This window comes from Hirundo rustica, chromosome 10 (genome assembly GCF_015227805.2).
Source record: "Hirundo rustica isolate bHirRus1 chromosome 10, bHirRus1.pri.v3, whole genome shotgun sequence".
Taxonomy (NCBI): Eukaryota; Metazoa; Chordata; class Aves; order Passeriformes; family Hirundinidae; genus Hirundo; species Hirundo rustica.
This window is the reverse complement of record NC_053459.1, coordinates 6,439,729-6,464,699: the sequence shown is the minus strand read 5'-3', so window position 1 is coordinate 6,464,699 and position 24,971 is coordinate 6,439,729. Positions and strand designations below refer to the sequence as shown.

The 24,971-nt window shown below is 40.8% G+C and overlaps 1 protein-coding gene across 7 annotated transcripts in view; it reads left to right on the top strand.

Moving 5' to 3' along the window:
- STAG1 (STAG1 cohesin complex component) overlaps positions 1-24,971 on the top strand; it is a 172,735-nt gene that overhangs the window by 29,602 nt on the left and 118,162 nt on the right. For 6 of the 7 annotated variants that reach the window (XM_040073903.2, XM_058421907.1, XM_040073908.2 and 3 more), the window contains 2 exons: positions 11,336-11,470; positions 18,818-18,920. In XM_040073903.2, the coding sequence (XP_039929837.1) occupies positions 11,442-11,470; positions 18,818-18,920 (132 nt within the window). In that variant the 5' untranslated portion in view covers positions 11,336-11,441. Of the gene's footprint in view, positions 1-9,022; positions 9,042-11,335; positions 11,471-18,817; positions 18,921-24,971 lie in introns of those variants that run through there. The other variant, XM_040073909.2, reaches the window with a different exon arrangement.

The following is a 24,971-nucleotide window of genomic DNA, read 5'->3' as shown; positions in this document are numbered from 1 at the left end:
CACCCTCCCCCTGCGCCAGAACACCAGGCTCAGCCAGTGCCTCCCTTCAAAAATCCCCTTTCGAGGTACCTGTTCTTCTGTCAGGCCTGTTGGTGTTCTGCAGCACAGCCAGAAATTGTCAGGAGATGGAGGGCAAACAGCCTGGTTGGTGTGAAGTCCTTAAGAAAGGAAACTGAATTAGCTTCTTGGCCAGGTCATGGACTGGTTTCTGTGTTCTTGCCTCTACTCCTTGTATTTCTGATAATGCTTGTTTGGTTTGTCAGTTTGTCCAGTTTGGAACTGGCCTCTCAAATGGTTCCACACAGCGTGATCATCTTCCATCCGTACACTCATCGTTCCTGTTCCTGGAACAATGAAAAAGCAATGGAAGAAATATTGAGAGGTTTTTCAAACATTTTTTCCCCAAGAAAGTTTCCCTTTTAGTGGGTTTATTGTGCTACACAAGACAATTTTAAATAACGAAGAGCAAGAGGTTTTGCCCCTCTAGCTAGTCTTCCTTGGGTTTTTGACTAACCAAAATTAATTTCTGAATGATAAAAGCTTTTTTTTCAGGATTATTTACTGAGCTAAAATAAATCTTTTTCCCAGGTGCTAATTTGTGTTTTCCCTACTGATATTTGTTTTTTGGCCTATTGCAGAACTGTTGCCAGTTGTACATAGTACTTGATAATAACTTTGTTCCTATTTCTTATTTTTTCATTGATTTCTTGTGATTTCTGTGTTAGGGAAGTCATTAGGAAATGATGGTGGGTAGCCATCCCTATTTTAGCTTATATTTTATTTCTTGAGTTCTTGGATTCTTTTTTTCCCCTCTCATGTCTCAATCTCAATCAGGAGAGGCTTGTACGTACAGGTAATGTATTTTTTTTGGTCGGTTGACATTGCTGGGAAAAAGTAGGCAAACTCCTTGACCATACTGCTTTAGACTGAAATAAAACCACAATCCTCGAGCTCAGTATAGGTAGAAAGCAATTAATTTCTGTGAGCTCTGCTGAGGTGTGGGGAGGCATTGCCTGTGGGGCAGAGAGATAAGTTACAGTGGGACAAAGCCACGTTCCCTTGTGAGTCAGTTATTTTAAATGAATGTGAATATTTTCCAGCTGTGCACCTTTCTAAGTGTTTCGAATCAGGAGTGAGAAGTTAGGAGTGGAATGGTTTTGTTCTGGGAAGTGTTCTTCTGGGAAACCATCATTTCCTTGTTTGCCGTTCACCTGTGTAGTGTTGGGGAAGCCATTGGGCTTTGGGGAATTGTGTTAGCCTGTGGATTTAGGTTTGAACTTTGGTTGCAGTATGAGGTCACCTGGGAAACATGCTCGCAAGGCTTTTTATTTCTAGCTCCAGCATGCTTGTGTGTGTCCACTGAAAAAATGTGACTCTCTTGTGGCGGTCAGGTTGTTTTAAGACGGATGAGAAGAATTTTTGTAATGAATGCTTTTGCAGTGAGGGATTTGACTGTACTGCTGCTACAGGTCAACAGCTGTGCCATGTGTGCTAATGGAGGACGCCCCGTTGGTGAGGTTTGTTCAGCAATGTTAGGTTTGTGTGTGAGAGAGTCTTGGGAAGGTTCTCTTGGTTCAGTGCAGGTGCAGGGCTGAGCACTCACAGCACATGCCCAGGCTCTTGGGGCACTGCCTCTACTTTATGGCTTGCTTGAGTTTCATGTTGTTGGCTTTGTGACAGGAGGTGTTGGCCTGGTGGACAGGAAACCCGTCTCAGTGTAGGCTTTGGGAAAGGTTTGATAGAAGTGTTTGTTTGTTGCCACACTTTGAATGGCTTTGAAAGTGTATGAGTTTTCAGAGGAAAAATACATGTTTCAGAAGAAGAGTAGGCTTGGTTGTACCTTTATAATCTTTTTTTAAGTGAGCCCATGAGGATTTCAGCCTGTTTATGGGTCTCGTCCACTGCCTTTAGACTGAGGCAATGTCAGGGTAGGATGGATTTGGGCTGTTTAGCAGCACATGGACTCTGGAGTTACTGTTCTTTTAAGTTCTTAAGGCAAAATGTGGTCAACGGGGAACTGGTGATCTGACTTTGTGAGTCTGTGGTAGCATTGATGGAGGGATGATTTACTGTGTAGTTTATAGATGCAGTGTAGTTTGTCTTGTAACCAGCTCACTGAGTGGTGAAGAAGGGAATGCTCTAATGTGTTCGGATTTTTTTTTTTTTTTTTTTCCATCTGGTCTCCTTGGATTAAGGACCTGCACAACCTCTTGGTCTTGGGGAATACATAAGAAAATTCCTGGTAGAGGAGAATACTGTTGGCTCATTTATTGGGAGGAGAATTTGCAGCAAATTTTAATGAAGAAGAACCAAGTTAGAGTTGCTTGCTTGTTTTGCTATTGACAGGGCTTGGGATTACTCAGGGCTTTTTCTTTGGTGTCTGGACATGGTGGGATTTAGGGCTTGGGTGGCTTTTTCCCTGAAAGGCTGCAAGTTGTGGATTGGTTCAGAAGGGGAATTGTTGTGGTACAAGTTGTAGGTGGAGGCTGTCTGGTTTGGTATCAGGTTGAATTTTGTCAAGAAGTTGTTTGGGTTGGAAAGTAGAGGTTGATTCTGTAATTTTTTATATTGGGGTTATATAATAATATAATAATAAATATATATAATGGGGTTTTTTTGATAACCTAATCTTTTATGGTCTACCTTTGCTCCTTTGTTTTGGCTCTTGTTCAGTTTTCACAGACTTTTTTAGGAGGAGCTTTTCAGGTGTTTGTAATTTAGGTTCTCTGGCTAGTGGATATTGGAAGGATATGAAAATTACTCCCTCTCTGTGGTACATTCATATATTCTGTCAGTAGTCCCACAGAATGTCAAGAATCAAGAGTCAAAAATCTGTGCTACCATGACCTCTTTTGAGAAGTCTCTTTTGTGCTAAAGCAAATGGGATTTTTTAAAGAATAATTTACAGAGTTACTTGGGCTAAAAATAATTAACAATAGGAAAAAAGTGGCTTTCTTACATTTCCTGTTGAAATTCCTGCTTAAATGAAAAGCATCAGTGGAACCCCTGTCCACTTAATACTAGTAAAATGCAAAACTAAAAAAGCTAAAAGCAAGGGTATTTAGTCGGCCTCACTGCAGAGAGATAGCATTATGCTCCTTATAAAGTGCTTATTGGATCTTTACTAATCCCTTTTTAAAATGCAGCATCACTTCTGAGTTGAAACATGAAGTATTTAATAATTTTAAAATATCCACGTACCCTCATGTACCCATGAAGATGATACTTGAGTGAATAAGGAGCTGCAGTGGAACTGATGCCAGTTGGCTGCATCAGGTTGAGGGTTCAGCTGAGCCTCCAGCCCGTTGTTACACAGGCAGTAGTTCAGGAATCCGTGGGGTTTTGTCATTGGAGCGTTGCTGAATTCCCTGGACTCAGAAAAACTGGTACACCAGGATCTTCCAGTTCCTGAACTGATAGCATGGAAAGACTCTTAGGCTAAAACTTTGTAAGGCTTATCTCTGGCGTACATGTGAATTGAAGAGAGGCTTTCAGTGCCTCAGTCACTCTGAGATGATGCCCAGAAACCTTTGCTGTTTGAGGGTCTTGGATCGGGACATCTTTGCAAGGCTGTGGATCTTGCAGGTCTGGCAATGAAGGAATTGATGGAGCTGCTCCTCCAAAGCTCAGAGTCTAAGATGTTGGCTTCCTGAGTGACCAGTTTTCAGTGGTGGGAATGCTTTAACAAAGTCATTAACACCACCTCCTTGATTTGAAGAACCATTAGCATTTGTGTTCTTTTGAGAAGAGTATTAAAGGTGCCCATCAGCAAATTGGTGGAATATTACATGATAGAGTGGTCCTACATTTTCTTCTACTTGACACATGCAAGTCTCTATATTAACCATTAGATATACTTTCTCTTAGCAGCTTTGTTAGTCTTTTAGTGAACTTATTTTCATCTAGCCTTTGTGCACTTCCCCCATAAGTTCAAATGAGTACCAGAATCAGTCATTGCCCAGCGTTTTTAATTTATATGTGACTTCAAAATGCTTGTTTTCTTTTATAATCTGGAAAAAATGTTCTGCAGTTCCTCTTGGCTTTTCTGCTCAGAGTCCCCCATATGAGAAGAAGAGAAGAGACAAAGAGAACAAAAACATGAACCATTCTGAGTTTTTTTCCTTTATTCCAGCATTCTGCATGTCAGGCTTTGCTTCCTTTTTTGTGAAAATTGGTTTTATTGTTGGCAATTTTCCAGATGCAATGAATAATAGAACACCAGATGTCCACTGCTGAGAAAAATTACAGATGAGTAAACACTTTCCTGAGGTAGCATAAAAATCTATTAACGGTGCTTCTGGTGTGCCTGCAGACAATGTGAGCTCTTGGCCTGCTGTGCTTTGTGCTGCACAGAGATGAATATCTAAATCCTCTGTGGCCCTCCACATGTCTGACTCTACCAGGGATTCCTGCCTTCCTCTGGATGTGGATTATTTTCTAGGAAAGAGCACTCACTGCAGTGCTTGAGTGTGAATTGAATCACTGGATTTAATTTTAATTGTTGTCACACATGGGTTTGACTGAAGGTAAAAGTCCCAGAAACATTAGAAGAGACAGGGGTGAGAAAGGGCATGGAGAGTTGGCCTAGTCCCCAGCCATTCCCTCCAGCAGGCACAGTTCTGGTTGTGCCATGTTTTCAGACCCAGAGCAGGCTGTGTCCCAAAAGCCTTGTCTGGTTTTTCCCAGCTGTTTCAAGCTCCTTGGAGTAAGCTTTCACCACAAGCTTTGCCTGTTGCACCTGACAAACATGACCCATCTCCTTGGGAAAGCAAAAATATTCAGTGGTGGATCATTCACATTTGATTAAGCAAACTATTGGAGAGCTTCACTGGTCCTTACCTGGTTTGTATGTGTCTTACCTGAGTTTTCCTTGCTGCAGTAAAACCCACTGCTTGTGTGTTCCCACTGAGAAAGACTTTCCATTCTCCCCCTCCGTTGCCTTTGCAGCAGTTTTTACACATGGGAGAAGAAGTCACCCTCTTTCAGTCTGCTGTGCCCAGCAGCTCTCTCCTGTTGCTTTTCTGTGCACAAGTGTGTTAGAGCCTCCTGAAACACTGGCTTGGCCCACTAAAATCAACTGTGCAGAACTTAGAGAAGCTTTAGGTCATTTTAGTGAGCTGAGTAAGCGTCAGCTGAGCAGGAAGGTCCTTTTTGCAGGGAGCGTTTAATTACCTTGATAACTTTAATTGTCTTGATAACTCACACTTACACTGTCCCTTTCGTTATGTGATTATTTGCAAAGTTTTATTGACTGCTCAGACTTCTGTTTGGAGCATGACTCGAACGGTTTCTATGATAAGCAAAATCTCTCTCAACTTAAAACTTGTTCCATGGGCTTTTTTTATGATTCTCAATGCTCTTGCATCGTCTTAAAAAGACAATTGAGTTTATCCTCTCAAGACTCCTAAGTTTTGGAAATACATGTGCCGAGAAACAGAAGGCTTCAAGGGTCCATCTATTCATTCTCACAGTTTGAGGACAGTGAAAGTAACTTTGTAGAGCCCTTTTTGTTTTGTGCGTTTTATGTTCAGAGCAGATAGGCAGGAGGCTGCTAGGTAGCTGATGTTATCATGGACAGATGGGAAGGAGCAAGTTGTTAATTTAGACCTTAATCATCCAGATATTGGACTAACATTAGAACTCAGTGCCTTAACTCTTAGTCTTGTGCAATCAGCCCATAATTATTTGCCCTGTGAGTGACAGAGTGCCCATAGCCCCCAGTGATCTCAGTCACAGTTATGAATGCTCAGTGCTGCAGAAAATCAGGTCAAGTGTCTCATGGAGTGCCCAGAGAGGAAGGAGCAGTTATGTCTGAAGAGTCTGTAAGAACAACAAAGGGAAAGCGAGCTTGTTTTCATATGCTCAGTCCATCCAATTTGCGCTTGTTTAAAAAAAACTAAAATTACAAATTGAAATTGTAATGTTTCTGTTCTTGAGCAAGCCAGATCTACAGGCAATTGTTTTCATGTAGCATTGATTAGTGTTTTTAGTATTAGCTATCCTAGGCATCAGAAGAAAGCAGTATATGATAATATGTTTAAAAGCTATTGGACTAAACACTGGAGATAAAACAATTGTCTGTGTGGTGCTTAAATTAATTATGCTGCTATAGCCATGGTTAAAAGATTGTATTAGCTTTCCTGTGTGATCTTGGTGTCAGTGCCTTGGCACTGTACAGGAATTAGCTGCTACCTTCTGGAAATGGTAGCAGGAGATACAGAAAAACCGATTGGTTTTGGCAGTTCACACATTTTTAGAGACAGAAAACTAAGTAAAGAAATGTGGTAACATGACTCAGATGTTTTTGTCACGTAAAGATTTTATTCCCAGCTCTGGAAGAAGTGATTTGTGTAGCCTTTCAGTGCAGGGTCTTGAGTTTGGAATGTCAAAGAGCACAGAATAATATCACATGCTATGATGTGACACTTCAGATGATTTTTCTGGCTGACTGGGCTGGACCTGTCCAGGCTAAAAGCATTTGGTGAGAGGAAGCAGCAACAGCTGTTTTGCCTGTAGAGTCAGTTCTGCATGTTGGTGAAACTGAGGCAATTTAAATGGATAGCTAGGGGTTGCCAGTAGATAGTTCTTGATCCCACAGGTAGGGGTGAAATGTCTGGTGATACCTGTAAAGAATGGAAGCAAAGAAATTTCAGTCAGTGATAATAAGCATCTGCTAAATCGTCCAATTTTGTGTACAAGTCTCACTGTGTGGTTCTTGGCAATCCATTTTATTGAACTTCACGTGATTCTTGTGTGTCTAGTGCTCCAGTGTGCCCAGGTCCCTCTGAACAGCAGCACAAACATCTGGTGTGTCAAACAGCTCTCCCAGGGTTTTGGGTTTAACACTGATGTGCCTTTGCAGGCTGGGAGCTGCAGGTTGTACTGGAATGGCTAACAAGAACACCAGGAGTGGGATGGAGGGGTACTACTAATAATATATCCAGGATGATATTGATGGGTGTAAGAAGAGAAGCATAACCATGCTGTGCTAGCCTAGTTGATGCTGATATTTCCTCCTTCTGTCACGGTTTGACTGGATTAGGAATGCTGCAGACCGCATGGAGAGCTTGCTATGCACCAGAAGTATTGAGGAACTCACTAGTGCTCAGTGCTAATTTTTCTATCACTTGGGCTTTCAGTTTTGGTTTAAGTACTTATTAGAATGTAATAGAGTGAAATATATATTGTGCACAGAACTTCAATGAAATTATTTTAAAGATGGACTGAGTGAGCACCATGTCTTGTTTGGCCTTAAATGATGCTATGTGCTTTCAAAATCAGAGCTGGGAGTGGTGATCTAATTTGGCTTTCGATCAAGTGGCTGTCGGGTCAACATGAATTGAGATATTTCAAGTTCCAAACCTGTAGCAGAAATAAAGCTTATACTTACAGAAATATTTAATCCAGAACAAACAAAAATTCATGAGAGATGCAGAACACATCATGGCTTTTGGTAAATTTGTTATAAGGATAGTTCCTAAAGATTATATTTCTATTTCTGCAGGATTTAGAATTCACATTTGCAATTTCTAGTTCCTGTTTTCACTTTGCAGGTGGGTAGCTGGGCAGGAAGGGTTTCCGTGGTGTGCCCAAGACGTTGGATAAAGCAGTGAAGGCGAGAATTGATCTGCCTGCATCTGATCCTCTTTTCTCTCTCACCTGCTTTGTGAAAGTTCTGCCTGTTATTTGTGCTGATTGTTGTTTTTGCTGATGCTGATGCCTTTTCCTGGTGGTCAGATGCAGGTTTTGGACAAGGATATTGAGGGGACAAATCTTGTCTCTAGACTATGAAGAACTAGAGTTTTCCATGTCTTGCTTTCTGATGCTTTGTAGGGGCATGACACCACCATCATGTACTGCAGCAGGGAGCACCGATGGTGCGAGCAGAGTCATTAGAAATGGGAAATTAAGAAAGGGGGTAAAGGCATTACCAGATAATTGTAGAAGACATTGCTTCATTTGTGCGAGCCGTTGTTTGAATATATTTTGCACTTGGAAGGGATAAAGTGACTTGGTCAACAAGGAAAGGATTTTGTATTAGAGGTCAGCCTAATGCCTGTTATCATTTGTTTTGGGGATCTTTTAGGCAATGGAATTAATAATGTAGTAACTGCTAGATTTAGTAGCTGATTTTCTTTGTTATTTAAGTTTCGGGTTCAGCTTTATAAGGTGTAGGTGCCTAATCCATAATAGAGTTAATTGAACTTGATTTGTTTTTGTTGCTATGGGAGAGTTGCTGGGAAGGACTCTGTCAGGATGTTGTCAGTCTTTTAATTTGGTTGGGTTTTGGCTAAAATGGGGGGATTACTTCAGCACCAGAGAGGCAAACGACCTAAGGACTGCAAAAAATGTGGGTAGCTTTGTGTGTTAGTAAAAACCACAGGAAATATTGATGGAATGCATGTATTGGATTCACTGTTGTAAAATCCTAGGGTCTTTTTGAACTGAGCTCATTATGAGATCGTTATTGAATAAACACTATAATAAACCAAACAATCTACTAGAAAATACGGTTTTTACAAAGGCAGTTTTATATCATGGTCATTATGTCTGCCCTGATTACTGTGCATGCTTGGAAAACAGGCAAAAATAGGAAACATTTACTTGTTTCCCTTTGTATGTTTGAACTAAATGGTGTCTTCTACTGCCTGCTTTATATTCCTGTATAGGTAATTTTAACTCGACCAGCATAAATTTGTGTCATCTTAAAATATAGAGGTGCAGGTTCAAAAAGCTGCAAAGGTACAAAGGTCATTTTAATTGGGGCTGAATGAAAACATCAGACTTTTTTTCTAAGCTAAAATAGAAGCAGTTGACTGCATGTTAAAGGACTGGCTTGCATTTATTGTAGTTTAAATAACCCCAAATGCCAAATATGAAGTATTCGTGCTCCTGTTTTGTTCTCCAGGACAGGTGACAAAATGATTATGTGTCTCAAGACTTCAGGGTGTTTTTGTCAATGACTTTGTTCTCAGGCAGAAGGAGAGAAAGAGGGAGAGTTTGATTTCCCTGGTTATGATAACATCATCTTTCAGAAACAGGTATTTCTGTTATTAAAACCAGAAAAACATAAAGGTTCATATTTGTGTAGTCCATAAGGATCAGTGAATTTTCCACAGCTGTTTAAACAGTTCTTGTATTTTGTCACACACTGGCTGTATTAATACAAGAGTCTAGAGGGGTGACTTTGTCTACTGATGGTGCAGTCTGAACTTCACCACAGAGGGGTGATTTCTTCCAGCCCTCTTTTGCAGTTTCCTGTTTAGCATGAGGATAAGGAGAAAACAGCACAGGCCCTTGCAGTTCCCTGGTGTCAGTTTTTCTCCCCTTAACAGTTGGTCCTCTCTTCTGCTTCGGGCTCTTCATACCTCCATACTTCTAAGCCAGGACTTGGCTTTTCAAAAAAGCTATCTCTGAGCAAGTGTCCTTTTCCTTGTGTGTGAGAGCACTTTGCTAGAGCAGCTGAATGCTGCTGATTACTCCATCTGAGCATGCACAGCTAACCATTGGGAAGGGTGATGAGGTTACAAAGGAAAATTTAAAAAAAATCCAGCATTGCAATTGTGCAGGATGCCTTAAATGTCTGTGGAAGATACCTCACATGGAGCACACATAAATTTCCTTAAACTTCTTTAGAAAACTCTTCTGGAAAGTATGCTATGAATCCTGCTAGAATTAGATAATCTGGAGATCTAGGATGGATAGGTTTCCTTTGAAGTCCAGCTAGCGTAAGCATGAGTATGTGTGTATGTACGTGCTTGTGTGAGTACAAAAAAATACTTTTTTCTTCAGTCTTGTTCCAGTTGTAATGAACTTCTCCATTTCAGAGATCTGAACATTGCCTTTATTTTTTTCATATAGGAAGTCAACCCAGAACTTAATTTGACCTAATGCTGTGTTTGTTTTTGCTAAATTCTTACCGGTGTCTGAAGTGCTTGCATTATGTTGTTGACTGGACATGTCATTGCTCTGTTTGGAGCAATCACATCCTTTGAAACCCAGTAATGAGCAGTGTCTCTAATGAAGAAGTGCTTATGGAAATAGCATGAACAGCATATATGACATTTTTGTTGAAGGAGAGCTCAGACTAACTTTGGTCTCATAGTGAAACTGGAGAGGTTTTACACCAGCCTGGTGTATTGGCCCCTTTCACCATTAATGCTTGAGTGATTGTGTTAGATCCAAACAAACTTTTTGTTTGTTAACATGTTTTGCAACACAATGGCTTGCTAATTTTATGGTATTAAAAAAAAAAAAAAAAGTAAATTTCATGATAAGGTGCTGTAAAACTGTTGATAGCACAAAATAGTAAGTACTGGAAAAACTAGATATAGCAATTGTGAGTCTAATTGGAACTGTAATATGAAGAGGCAAAAAAGTCTGTTCATTCTGTACAGTTTGGTAAATAAACACTGATGTGTAGTAGTAGGATGGAAATTATACTTTATCACTGTACTGTTTTGTTTAGAAGGGTGTACTTTCATTTCGATCCCCCATTTGGTGCAGGTTACATTACCTCTTCCTGGCTGGATTTTCCTCCTGCCTTGTGCAAATCTACTAGAGCACAGGAAAAAAAATGCCCATCAAGAGGAAATTAAGTATTTAAATGAAAGAGATTGAACATATCCCATGTTTTAAAAACACATAGTTGAATCCTTGGTATTCCTTGCCATTGCTGAACTGCAGTGCTCCACACAGCTCTTCATATTACCCCAGGACCTGTAAAAGGGGAGACTGGAACAAATCTACTTATTTTCTCCAGAACTTGCATTTTCTGGAAGGCTAGGATGGCAGTTCTGTGTTTTATTACTGTGAAGATTGTTGAATATGTCCCATTGTGCCATTATTTATTGGTAAAGTCACATCTGCTGCCATTAGTCAACTCCTCGATTAGTCTTTTGGATAGAGAAATGTTACTAGTGGGTATAGAGACACCACAGATGCAGCCTACTTTATTATTTAAACTTATAACTTCAGTTTCATTAAGTTAAAACGCCTTCTCCTGGAGTTAGAACCTTGCACAGCTTCTGACTATTCTGTGAAATTCATACAAAGCTGTGAGCCAGAGGGTCTGATTGAATAGGTGTAGTGCCATTTAAACATGCATATATGTGGTAAACAAGTATGGGAGGTAATGCAGAACATTTATCTAAACAGAAATAAGAAAAATGAATACAAGAATACGATTAAGCTCTTTTGGGGTCATCCATTCTAAATTTCTTGTGGTTTAATATTGATGCTACTTCAAAATTGACCTTTTTTCTTGGCAGCATGTTTTATTCAATGTATTACTATTCTGGAGTCACATCTTAAAATTTTTTTCTCTCTCTTACAGACTGGACTTTGACATTCTTTTCATGAAAGAGGGTTCCAAGTAGTTGTCTTATAATTACTTTGAGAAGAAGTTCTATGTAGCTCTTACTTCCCAGAGTGCTGCAAAAATGATTACTTCAGATTTGCCAGTACTACAGTGAGTATACACTTCTCTCTACATTTGAAATCTTGGCTTTTAAAAAGGTTGAAGTAAATAGAGAGGTGATTGTGAGGATAAAGCACAAGCTTGAAAGAAGTGCATGATAGTGTGACTGTCCCAGGCCTGTTGTGTTTTCATGTGCTGAAAAACTGCATGAAGAAACTTCAAAACACTTAATCTAAAAAATATTTCTTTCTATGTATTTAACTTTGCCGTGGAAAGCAAAACAAGGTCTTAGCTACTTTTATGCTTCTGAATGTTGTGATATTTCAACAGTGTGTATTGGTTTTGGTCACAATTGACCATATCTTGTATTGCAGTTTTGAACTTTCTCACACCGTATTGTATATTTCAGTTGTGTGCTTTCTTACAATGAGCTGAAATGATTGTGCAAAAAGCCTTTGCCTGCTGCAGTAGAAGATAGCAAGTGGCATGACCATGTTTTGGTCCTGCTGAGAAATCGGAGTGGCTAATGCACATGGGAACATGGCTGTGCTTGGATAAAGTGAGCTACTGGGAAGAACAGAGTGTAAGTCTATAATAGGAGGAGCCAGAGAGTAAATCAAGTAGAGTTAAGAGGAATTTTAGAGACTGGAACCTGCTCCTCTCTTCACAGGGCAGAGAGAAAACACAAAGTGAAGAAGTTCATGGGGTAAGGTAATGACAGGGAAATAGCAACAGACTAAATGGGCTTGGCTTGGAGAATATTAATTTATTGCTAATTAAAAAGGATTTGAATGATGGTGAGAAACAAAGACAAAACCTATGAGGTGTTCCTTCTACCCCTGCCCTTACCTCAGTTCACCTTCAGCCTTTTATCCCACCCCATCCCATCATGCCCCCATTGTGGGTGCCCAGCCCTCTTCAGTACAGGCTCCTCACACAGAGCCCTTCATCCCCTCCCAGAGCCCTTCATCCCCTCCCAGAGCCCCTTCATCCCCTCCCAGAGCCCCTTCATCCCCTCCCAGAGCCCCTTCATCCCCTCCCAGAGCCCCTTCATCCCCTCCCAGAGCCCCTTCATCCCCTCCCAGAGCCCCTTCATCCCCTCCCAGAGCCCCTTCATCCCCTCCCAGAGCCCCTTCATCCCCTCCCAGAGCCCCTTCATCGCCTCCCAGAGCCCCTTCATCCCCTCCCAGAGCCCCTTCATCCCCTCCCAGAGCCCCTTCATCGCCTCCCAGAGCCCCTTCACCGCCTCCCAGAGCCCCTTCATCCCCTCCCAGAGCCCCTTCATCCCCTCATAGAGCCCTTCATCCCCTCACAGAGCCCCTTCATCCCCTCACAGAGCCCTTCATCCCCTTACAGAGCCCTTCATCCCCTCACAGAGCCCTTCATCCCCTCACAGAGCCCTTCATCCCCTCACAGAGCCCTTCATCCCCTCACAGAGCCCCTTCATCCCCTCACAGAGCCCCTTCATCCCCTCACAGAGCCCTCTTCCCTCCTAGGGCCCTTCATCCCCTCACAGAGCCCCTTCATCCCCTCACAGAGCCCCTTCATCCCCTCACAGAGCCCCTTCATCCCCTCATAGAGCCCTTCATCCCCTCATAGAGCCCTTCATCCCCTCATAGAGCCCCTTCATCCCCTCACAGAGCCCCTTCATCCCCTCACAGAGCCCCTTCATCCCCTCATAGAGCCCTTCATCCCCTCATAGAGCCCTTCATCCCCTCATAGAGCCCTTCATCCCCTCATAGAGCCCTTCATCCCCTCATAGAGCCCTTCATCCCCTCACAGAGCCCTTCATCCCCTCACAGAGCCCCTTCATCCCCTCATAGAGCCCTTCATCCCCTCACAGAGCCCCTTCATCCCCTCACAGAGCCCTTCATCCCCTCATAGAGCCCTTCATCCCCTCCCAGAGCCCCTTCATCCCCTCATAGAGCCCTTCATCCCCTCAGAGAGCCCCTTCATCCCCTCAGAGAGCCCCTTCATCCCCTCACAGAGCCCTCTTCCCTCCCAGAGCCCTTCATCCCCTCACAGAGCCCCTTCATCCCCTCATAGAGCCCTCTTCCCTCCTAGGGCCCTTCATCCCCTCACAGAGCTCCCTCTGTGACCTCCCTGCTGCCAGTGCCCGGCACCTGTGCCAGGTACATTTGCTATCTAATGTTAATTTATTTTTGCTTGGAATGTTTTCTAGGTGGGTTTTTTGTTGTTGTTGTTTATTGGGTTTTTTTACCTCAGGGTGTAAAGGAACCTCAGTTTATCAGGGTTGAGTGGCATTCCAAGCTAAGATTTCAAGTCCTGTTATTTAAGAAAATTAATGGTTGGACAGTTGAAAAGAAATTTGTCTGACCTTAATAATAGCATGGTTTGCATTAGTTTTCTCTTGTATTTTTAAAACCTCTTAAAAAAAGTGTAGTTGTGGATGAGTACAGGCTAAAGCTGGCGATGACCTTGATGGGGAGCACTGAGGGGGAGTGTCAGCCTGAGGGGGTTGTTGTTAGCTTAGGGATTAGTTGTGGAAGAATATTTTCTTGGTTGATATTTCATGGATTTGCCACATTCAAGAAGTGAGGGAATGTTTGTGAAATAATGCCAAGAACAAAAAGCTAGGAGAATCTGTGATAGTAGTGATAGGAAAGAGATACTTGCATTCCCACTTCAAGAGCCCAGGTGGACTTAAAAAGTGAATGGAATATCACAGAGTTTAAGGTTAAAAAGTGCATATTAATGGATTTGGTAACTACACACCAGCTGAAAAGCCTGAGGGACGTTAAATATACCAACCTATTCTTTAGTCGGAGCCACTTATATTAAACAAATCAAAGAGCAAAAGAAAACATGAATGTTGTTTTTTCTGGTTGGGAATAATTTAATGCTACTCCGTGAAGCATTGGTGAGATGTCATCCTCAACAATACATGTAGTTTTGATTGCTTATGAACAAGAGGTGGCCTTTCATTTTACAAAGAACTCAGCATGATTTGCATATAAAGGTTTTGGGCTTCTCCTGAGGGCTCACAACATTGTCTAGTGTGGATGAGGTATCAAAGAAAGTGATAAATCCTAATTCAGAAGGTTCCAGACAGGCTTTCATCTGGAAGAGCACTGGCTAAGGGTGAGGAAACCTGAAACAATTTTTGGGCTAGAGGGTATTAACTTCACACATTTACAGATTTGGGAAGACACAGTCCAGTTCCACACAGAAAGCCAAGGTTTCCTTTCTAGCTCTTAAATGAATTATTTGAAGGATTATTATAATCTCCCATTCCTGTGCTTAATTTCTACTTTTTTTTTGGTGGTGTTTTGGAATATTTTTGGATATCCCCTTTAAACAAGCAATCCTAAAGCTGATTTGATACATTAATATACATTGCTTAGGAGCATATAATATATTTCCTCCCGAATCCCTCTTTGTTGAGGGAACATGAAAGGAGAATCTTTGACCTTTCTAGATTCATAGAAGCGGCTCCTGAACACAGTGAAGACAAGATTTCACTTATTGGTGTTTCAGATGTTTGTAGAAAACATCTGGTGTAATTGATCTGTGTGATGGACAGGTATGAATCTTCTCTCAATGACGTGACTCAGATTTGCTCCTTAGATTTTGGAAGATCAACACTGATTCGTCCATGATTCATGAGCCTGTGCATTTAGCCATTTTTCTTCATGAATGCTTTTTTTCACAAGGCTGAATCTGGCGATAGCAATTACTGAATTTATCTCTGCCAGAATGTTGAGCCCCTCAGCAACAGTGATAAAAGCTTATAGAAGTGTTTTGGTGTCTTTTTTTACAAAATCTGATTCATAAACAGAGGTTTTTTGCTGTGGTATGTTTTTAAAGGGGCATGGTATATAAACTCTCTAGCTAGGGCTTTGTGGACTAGTAGAAGAAAGGTAAATTAATTTTAGTTTGTTTTACAGAGATGTGAAATTTACTGTGTTAATGGAAAAATATTTTTCAGAAGCATGACATGGTAAAGGGCTGCCCAGTAGTCTGTTATTTCTTCATTAAAATGGATTGTTTCAAGGATTAGTAATTATAACTCTGGAATACCATCTGGAGTTTTTCGAAGGGATGCTGGAGTTGCTTTAGTCACCACAGGAACCAGAAAGCAAAGCAGAGTATACCTGAGCCCTGTTATCACTTGTGGCCTTTGCTCTGCTCACCCCAGTCTTGCAGGCCCCCTCCACCTCTGTCAAATTCTCTCATGTCCCTGTCATTTCAAAGGAGTCCTAAGAGAGGAAAGGTTTAGGCACTTCCATCTCACCTTAGATGAGGCAGGTTTCCTTAGGCCCAGATTATCTTCCTTCACAACAGCTTCAGGAAGGATAAGTTATGACTAAGCCAGAGTTCCCCCCTCAGGTGCCTAGTCACACATACATGGAATGAGGCTAGGATAATTCTGGTCTATTAAGATGTGGATAACTGCCACCAGATAAATTACTTCTTAGCAGTTCTGCAAGATGTGCACGGAATGAGGGAGATGGATGCTAGCCAGCTGCTTCTCTCACTGAGTGTTACAAACTGACAGAACTGCAGGCAGTTAGGAGATGCTGTACTGCTGCTCTGAGTTCAGAAATAAGAGGAAAAGGGGCTTGTGTGTGTACCCAGAGCAACTGCAAGGCTGGGACAGGAGCAAGAGGCACTGCCTCCCAAACTGAAAGGGCTCACAGCCACACTGGAAGGGCTTTTTTGGGTACGAGTTGGATGATTCAAACACAATTCCTTGCTGCTTGTTACGATATTTATTTTAATATGAAAGCAGTTAAAGACTGGAGGTTGTCCTTCATCCTGTTTCCCTACTCTAAATTATGTGAGGATTAAAGGGAACCTAGTTTTTGATGTTTTCCTCTTGCTCCTTACATATATTCTTTGCTGGAAAGAAGTTTCCTTTCTTCCTCACATATTGTTGGGGTAAGATTTATTTTCTTCAGTTTAAAACATTTACATTCGAGCTACTTGTCTTGATCGCCTTATCATAAATGGAAAGATCTGAAATCTTCAGAACTAAATAGACAAATTTATCTGGAGGTTTTGCTAGACCCAACTGAAGCTGTATAGGAAAGTCAAATTCTCTGCGGAGCAGATGCATGTGAAGTAGTAGTAGAGTTTAACTTAGTTATATAGCTGTGGTGTTTCAAGGGAAGGGTTTGAGCTGTTTGCCGGGGAGGGTTGCTGAATCTGTTTTTAATCGAGAGAAAGTTTTATCCTGGTGATCCTAGGGGTGCAGGTTTATGAGCTAGCAAAGCACAGCGTTTCCCCAGGAATGGGGGTGTTCTTTAGATAGACACACCATGCCTGAAACTTTTCCAGTAAGGATGTGAGCAGAACAGAGAGGAAAGCTTTGGGTTTTTTTTTTTAGAGAGAGCAAGAGAGAATGGTTTTAATTTCTCTCCAGCAACAGAAGGGAGCAAATACTTTTATGGGGTTCCTTACTTCTGTATTCAAAATCTATTAAAATTGCCATTGTGAACCAATGTGCATTTTTGTCGAATTGCAGTGTGATGAGGTTTTTGAGTAAAGGCCGGATACATCCATCTGCATAAGCATGTTTTCAGCTGCATTTACTGCATTGTTTTTCTCTTTTGCAGCCCTAATCTACCAAACAAATTTGAACTCCATTTGGGGTATATTTTGTTTGATTTTAGGCTTTTTACATTTTTGGGGTGTTTTTCCAAATACATACTTGGTATTAAATTTTTCAAATTTCATATTTTATGAAGTGAAAAGGCTACTTTTTAATTCTATCACAACAAAGCTGCATTTTCAATATTTTGTAGAGGTACTGTGTTACTAGCATGTAATTTGTGAACTCAAATGCACTTGGACAGTGGTTTTTTATTTAGGGTGCCAGATTTTCTGGGGTGTGCTGAGTATTTAGAGATAATCCACTGAAGTTACTTTCAGTAAAAGATGTTCATATATGTTCTTCTGCATTCTAAAATGCTTTTGTAAAATATTCTGTGGACACTCTTGGTGTTTTTGTGCTTGCAGATAGGAAAATGTTGGAAAACAATGTCTTAATATTAGAAATTCATCGCAATTCTGCAGAATTATTTGGGTGAGAGCAGACCTAGACAATACAGTAATTTCAGTAAAGAGGAGTATGAGAACATCCCCAGTTCTGATACAATATCTTTCTGCATTATTAAATAGCTTTCTTGGTGATACAATAAATTTGCGAAATATTCCTGATCTATGCAGCAAAATAACATACATAAATAAAATACAAAATAACCCCCAGACAACCTGGAAGATCTGTGTAGATCTTGGCTTGCTGGAGCTTCTCAGTTTCTCTAGAGCAGATCACTAATGCTGCCATTGACATTTGAGGCTCTATAAAATATGGAATAGGTCTGGTTTTCACCTTCCCTTTGCACAGGTTGTACAGCAACTGAACTCCTTTCACTTCAAGGAAATTATTTTAGATTTAAAGAAATCTATAAGTACACTTGACCCATCGGTGAGTAATCTAGGACATTATTGGTTGTAAATGAAAATTTACAGAGATCTGGTGCACTGGTGGTCTTGCACAGTAAAAATAAAGCTCATCAATAACAGATATGATTTTGCATGTGAGCTGCTCTTGGGCAACATCTAATGCCTCTAAAGATGAATTCCATTCTGAGTTTCTTCCAGCAGCCATGTCTGTTTGGACAGCAGAGAAGTACCTGTGCCTCTAGCTGGGAGAGCTGGTGAAAACTGGGGGAAATTTTTTTTTTTTCTTATCATGATCTTAAATCTGAAATGACAACAAATGAGAAATTATTGTTTGGGCTTCTCTGCTAACAGGAGTTGAGCAATGTCAAAGCTTTTCCATTGTACAAGTGAAAATATTTTTCTAACTGCAAAAATTATAAATGTCTTTGGATCAAAGGGAGTTTTTGGGTTGGGCCCCACAGTCAGCATGAATCCTCGCTATTAATAGCTGCCCTTGTCTTGGGGTGTGACTGAGAGCATGGTGTAAGCTGTGTGGAGCCTTGAGTAACTGTGCTAATGATGAGACAGCTGGATTGGACTCCACATTGCTCTTGGGGCCTTGAGAGCAGCTCAGAAGCAGCTACAAAGAGTAAATGAAGTTCTTGGTAGTGAATACATTGTGAGATTGATGAATTGAGCATGTTAATATAGCCAGTTTTGAAGTGTAACGTGTTTTCAAATGAAAATGAATTAATTTAAGGAATTCCAGTCAATAAAATGACATTGCAGCCGATAAAAAGGGAAGGCCTTTTGCCAGAGCCAGCGGTGCTGGGTTCCTTGGTTTGCAGAATGAACGGGGAAAGCCTTTTAATGGTGACTTTTTTTATTGTTTATTTGTTCTCTCGCTCAGGACTAAGTATTTAGTTGGTCAGTTGCAGACTACTTGTTGATTTCAAATCATTTGAATTTATCTAACGTTTTTCCCCCTAGGGATTCTACAAACGAAACTACTGCACATTCAGATGCTGGCAGTGAGCTTGAAGAAGCAGAAGTCAAAGGAAAAAGAAAAAGGGGCCGTCCTGGCAGGCCTCCAGTATGTGTAACTTATTTCTGTTTTGTTATGCATCTATTTAATTTATTTTTGTTTTGTTATGCATCTATTTATAATTGACTGCAGACTCTTTTTCATCTGATCATCTTGTGGTCACGTAAATAGGCTTTTAATGAGTCCTATGTCAGACTTTATGAAGACTTGTAGTATGAAATATTTATCAAATTGATGTGCAAACAATGTTTGGAGCATTTAAAAAAGGACACAAAAATGATCTCGTAATAGCTATTAATTTTTCTTTTTGCTAGCTGCTTTTATGAACAATGCACTTTTGTTATTATTGTCATTACAACATTCTTCCAGATATGAGAATAACCTCAGTAAGTACAACCACTTTCTTCTTGAAAGTTGAAATGGACTTTAAGTGACAAATGACCTTTGAGCTATCCCTTTATTACTGATAATCTCTTAATGTGAATGGAAGAACTGCAGCATGATATTTACTAGACTCCTGAGAAAATCTATTTACACATTTAAAAGCCACGTGATTGACACGTGCTGCATTCTGCTTTTAGACTGGGAGCTTCAGCCATCCGCTGGCATAGTGCAGCAGGTGATATTGTTGTCTTTGTCTCTGCTGGCCTATCAGTAGGAACATACAGAAACAGTTCTCTGCTACACAAGGCATTAGGGAGGCTTTCTCTTTTATTTTCATTTGTTTTATAAAATAGCCAATTTATTGAAAAATAAAGGGAAAATGCCGTGTGTCATGTTGTCCCTTCATCTCAGTTCTTGAAGATGATCAATTTGATTCTCCTGGCTCTATCACTTGAAGTACAGAGTGTGAAGTAAGACTTGGTGGAACTTCTGTGTGTTTGTTATTAATGAGTTTGATTCACCTCTTAGTGTTGCTCTGTGAACAAACTCGCAATATGAATGTGCCATATATCTATATATCTACATAGCACTAGTAGATGGAGATGATTTTTTTTTTTTTTAACTCTGAGGGCTTTGATCCTAAGGCTTATCTCAAACCATGGGTTTGGTGAGGCTGTAAGAGTGGACAGGTCTATGTGTTCCTCTCAGGCATACTGGCCAAGCTGGAGCAAATTCCTGTTTACTGTTGGTTTTCAATTTGCATCACAGTCTCTGGACTTACTCAGGGTGCCAACATTTTAAATCCTGGTCTTTTCTGGGCATGTTGTCTTCCTTTTTGACAGCTTTCAAACTCTTTCCTATGATGCATATATTCTTCATCAAATAAATGGATTTGCTCATGAATATGAAGCCTCTTCAGAGCAAGCCTTAAAGAAGTATTTGAAGAGAACAGCTTATCTGTTTACATAGCTTGTAAGCAAAGGATGAAATGAAGAATTATCTTACAAATATTTCATTGGCAAATCTACAGCATTTTGTAGCTCAAATAAAAAAAGCAGGGGGGTGCAACCTGATTGCTAAGCCAGAATGTTGTTACAATATAGGAATTCAAGTTACCGCAACACTAGGGGTATTTTGTACCCAGCACACACTCACTGGAAGGGAAAGGTAAATGTTACAAAAAGCATTTCTCATTCCTCTGCTTCAGTTTATTAGTCACTCCTATGGGAACATTTGCTGAAGCACTCTGCTGGTCTGCTATCAGATTTCTATGGGAGGAATTGCTCATTTTGCTTAGAACAGCTCCAGATTCATTAGGTTGTGTGATTGTCAAGTGATGAACGTGCAGAGGATCCAGCCGTTGCTTCATTCACAAGGTGATGGGCTGTGAGCAGACTGCTGCTGCTAAGGAGCAAGACCTTAGGGTTACCAGGAGAGATTCTGTGGAAGCTTCATCTTAATGCTTAGGAGGAGTCAAAAAACCCCAAATCCAGTCTTAAAGTCTTAAAAAAGTCTTAAGTCTTAAAAAAAACAGAGAATGAAACAAATACAGTGTCCTTTATAAAACTGTAGTTTGTTAAAATTTGGAAGAATTTTCTCAGTTCTACTTTTTCTTTCCCTTTGGACCTCCATCCCAAAATCTCAGGAAAGCATATATTAGGACTGGAAGTGTTTTAGAGAGGAAAAACAATATGGTTGTTTATGGAATGGGACTCAGCAGTTCTCATTGCATCCTCGTAGTCAGAGTGGGGTCAGCTTTGAGATCAGACCACACTGCTCATGGCTTTTCCAGTCTGATTTGGAAAACTACTGAGGCTGGAGACTGCACAGCCTCTCTTGGTGCCTATTCCGTTTTGCTTCATGATAAATTCCTCCCTTTTTCTCCCTTTTTTTTCTCCTACAAAAAAAACAACCCAAAAGCAAAAAGTCACTCAGTGACTAATATCTTGAGGAGAAATGCAAAAACCTTGGTAAGGCTAATCCAGGCAATTGAATTTACAGTATTATTTGATATTAAAAGCCAGGGGCTTGGTAATTGTATTGCTTTTGCAAACCGTGTTGCTAACACAGCCACTTTCCTCAGGTGAATTGCCTGGTTCTTACAGGAGGTGCAGCTCTGATATTTCCCCCCCACCTCTTCACTACGGTGGGTTTTGTTTCCTTCACAGGTACCACCTACCTTTACTGTCAGATGTGAAACAGATTAAAAGGTTTAGTTAAGTTCAGAAATGTTTTTCTCAAGTGAGATTTAGCTTAGGTGAGTTTCATTTCTATTATAGACCTGAAGAATGGTAGCCCAAAGGCTCTTCTGATTTCTGTGGCTGGGATTTTTTTCTAAATAAATATTATGGTCTAATAAGATTTAATCTCTTCCTGCAAATGCTGATTTGCTGATGTCCTTAGGCCATCACAGCTACAGTAGCACATCTGCCATAAACATACTGACCTCTTTTGGAAAGGGACTTTTCTTTTTGCTGCATGATCCTATTACAGAGCTGCATGGAATATATTCCATTAAATATATGTATGTATTTTAAACAGGTTTCTGTTGAGTGTCACAGAATGGACTTGACCTTTTATCAGAAACATATGCTACTGCAAGAGAATTTTCCAGATTGTTTTCCAAAGAAAGACATTCTCTGCAGATCTGAGACCTTTGTAAGAGGATGGTGCTCATTTGAAAAACTGCCTTTTGTAGCAAATACCTCTTCAGTTCATAGAGAATTGTAATGCTTTGGGGTTACCTTCACTTTCTAAAAAGCTTAGAACTAGTTGATCTTTGATTTCCTTTCAATCCATTCTAAAACACTGCTTTTCAAGTAGTCCCTTCACTTCTGTACACTGTTCTAGTGAGTACTTGAATGAGTAGGCTAGACAATCAATTTGCAAATAGATTAAGTGCCTTGGTCTTGCAGAATAGCTCTCAGAACCTAACCTGACTGTCCTGAATGCCCCAGGCCTTGCTGGGAGTTCAGCAGGGTCTGCAGCATGTCCTGCTCCAGTGGCTGGGGCTGGCTATTGGCCGTGTACCCTTCTAAGCACTGAGTCTTGTAGGGCAGATGCCCAAGAGCTGAGTCTGTCCAGCCAGTGGGATATTGTTGTGCACATGTTTGTGGTACTGTATGTGAGGATACCATCTGGGTATGTATTTAATGAATTCTGAGGTGTCTGTTTAGGGAATGACTTCTAACAGTCCTGTCCTTGAAGTTCTTCAGTAATATTGGCCAACTTGGCCTCTCAGTCTGCTGCATTATTGAAATACGTAGCTATGGGTGTGCTCTCCTGTTCTGCATAGGGGATTTGAAAGCCCAAGGGCTAATGATGCGGTGTAGCATTCACATCAGGGAGCTCAGGCTCAGATCAGTTATTTTCCCATCCTTTTTTGTCTCCTCTTTTGGATCAGCACTCTGTTCAGCACTGTTGACATGCTTTATTTAAACTACCTGGCCTCACCTTCCCAGGAGCTCAGAATAGCTTGGCTTAAACCTCAGCTGCTGGAGGTTGAGGCATGTGAGAGAGATCCCTGGCTGTGTTTCAGATTCGAAGTAGCAGACAGATTTAATCTCTAATTCAGAGGACAGGGGGAAACATCAATTTGTCTGTTCCAGAGGTGGCAATTTGGAGATCTCTGCTGGTTTCTCTCTCATCCCATACTCAGAGCCATAGTGTATCTTTGTCCACTTAAAGCAAGATGAAACAAGGCACTTCTGATGCTTTTGTCCCCAGCAAAGCCCGTACAATTTTGTTTTCAGGTCCTTTTGTAGTTTTTGGTATGGAGGAGACAGACCACAATGCCTTATCTTTGCATTCATATGGGAAATTTTAACATTGCAAGATTCCTGGCCTTATTTAATCTTGCAGTATAGATGTTAGATACAGCAGGGGATTGAGTTTTGCTTCTAGTTCTAAGTCATACGTGTCCTGATTAATAACAGGGAGGAATCCTCTTAGAAGAATTTCTTTTCATAGCAGTGGAGGTTTGTGGTTGGTGTGATTTACATCAGTCTCCTGTTTCAGCTTGCCTGCCTGATGGTTTAGGTCTGTCTTTTACAACTGAAGGAAGTCTGTAGATCAGTAGAAATGCAGTGCATCTATAAAATCTTTGCGGAGAGTTTTTCTATCCTGTTACCTGTAGCATTCGAAGTTTTCCTTTTAAGCTTTCAATGGGATGGTTCTTGTATTTTTGGCAATCTAATCTATTCTTCATTGTTCTGTGGAAACAGTCTTTTTTTGGTACTAAATGCCTCAGCTAGAAGAATTGAAATTATTCAAGCATTTATAGCATACTCTCTTGATTCTTTAAGATGACTTTTAGAGCTCTTGATAGATTTTTAAATAAGGGTGAAAAATAGCACCACCACTCCCCAACACTCTGCTTTTTTTGTCCTAAACTGCAAGTGTTGCAGCTGAAGCAGCTCTGGATGCACTGGGTCTTAGGGGACCTGCACCTGTCTTTATTTGTAGGATGAGACTTGTCACAGGGAGCACCTTGTTTGTTTCTGTGACCAAAACAGACCACAGGACTGTTGGAATCCAGGAACCTTCTCCCTAGATAACCATGATGATGGTATGAAATGTGTCATAGTCTTGTTTTAATCAGGATTCATTCATGAAGACTTCAGGCATCGCCATTCTTCCACTTAATACAAGCTTATAATACAGGGCCTCTTGAGGGGCTGGTGCCTTGGAGAGGCAAGTTCTTCAGTCTTACTCAAGAGGAGGTTAAAAAGCTTCTTCCACCTTGCCTGGGAAATGGGATATTTATTCCTCTAAATGACTCACGGTGCAAATGCACCAGTCATTGTTTTCAGGTGGTGTGTTAGGCTCAGTTACTGACTCTAGGACTTCTACTGCCTTTATTTCTTCATGAAGTGCATCACATCAACTTGGGGAATGTTTATGGAAAATGTCAAGCCACATTCACTTTTTTTTTGGTAGTGTATGAATTAATTTTTAGTGTATTACTTGATTTTACAAATGTGAGTCACTTTATTTTCTTCACAGTAATTTTAAAGATGTGAAAGGAAAAGTGTTGTGTAGCTAATTTGTTACAAAATCCTGAACTGTCTTCATTTTAATTGCAGTCAAGGTGAGTCTTTTGTTTCCTGTTTGCATCCTGTTTGCATTAAGCCTTAAAGCAACAGGTAAGGTATGTGACAATGAGTATGGCCATTTTTGGTTGTTGCTTCTGTGGCATATTCTGGAACTTCTGAATTTCTTAATGCTGGTGTATATAAACCCTCAGCTTTTGTTGTCACAGATTTGAAAAATCATCAGGAATTTCTGTTTTCATTTGGCACCTCAGTCCATTTTGACACCACACCAGCCCAGCTGTCCTGGGTTTTGGAGTGAAATCACAAGTGCAACTGCTGCAGCCTCTCAGCTCCAGGCAGCACCTTTCTTGGTGTGTGATTAAAAAGCCTCATGCTTACCTTGTCATGCTGCTTTATCCCTGTCTTGGGCAGTCCTAATGCCCCCACTTCAGGGGGGAGCTTTCTGAAAGGCTGAAAGCTGTAAAATTATATGCAGTAATCACAATTTTTGCTCCTTTTGGGACTTGGAAGTCCTGTTTTTCCTGTGTCTTGAGCATTTGGTGGATCCATGGGAGCAGACCTGCTACATTTTCACTCTGGTCTTATGAAGTATTTCATTTTATAGCTGTCAGCGATAGCCTGGCAGGCTTACTGGGACCACAGTCATCCTTGAGCAGGGCTG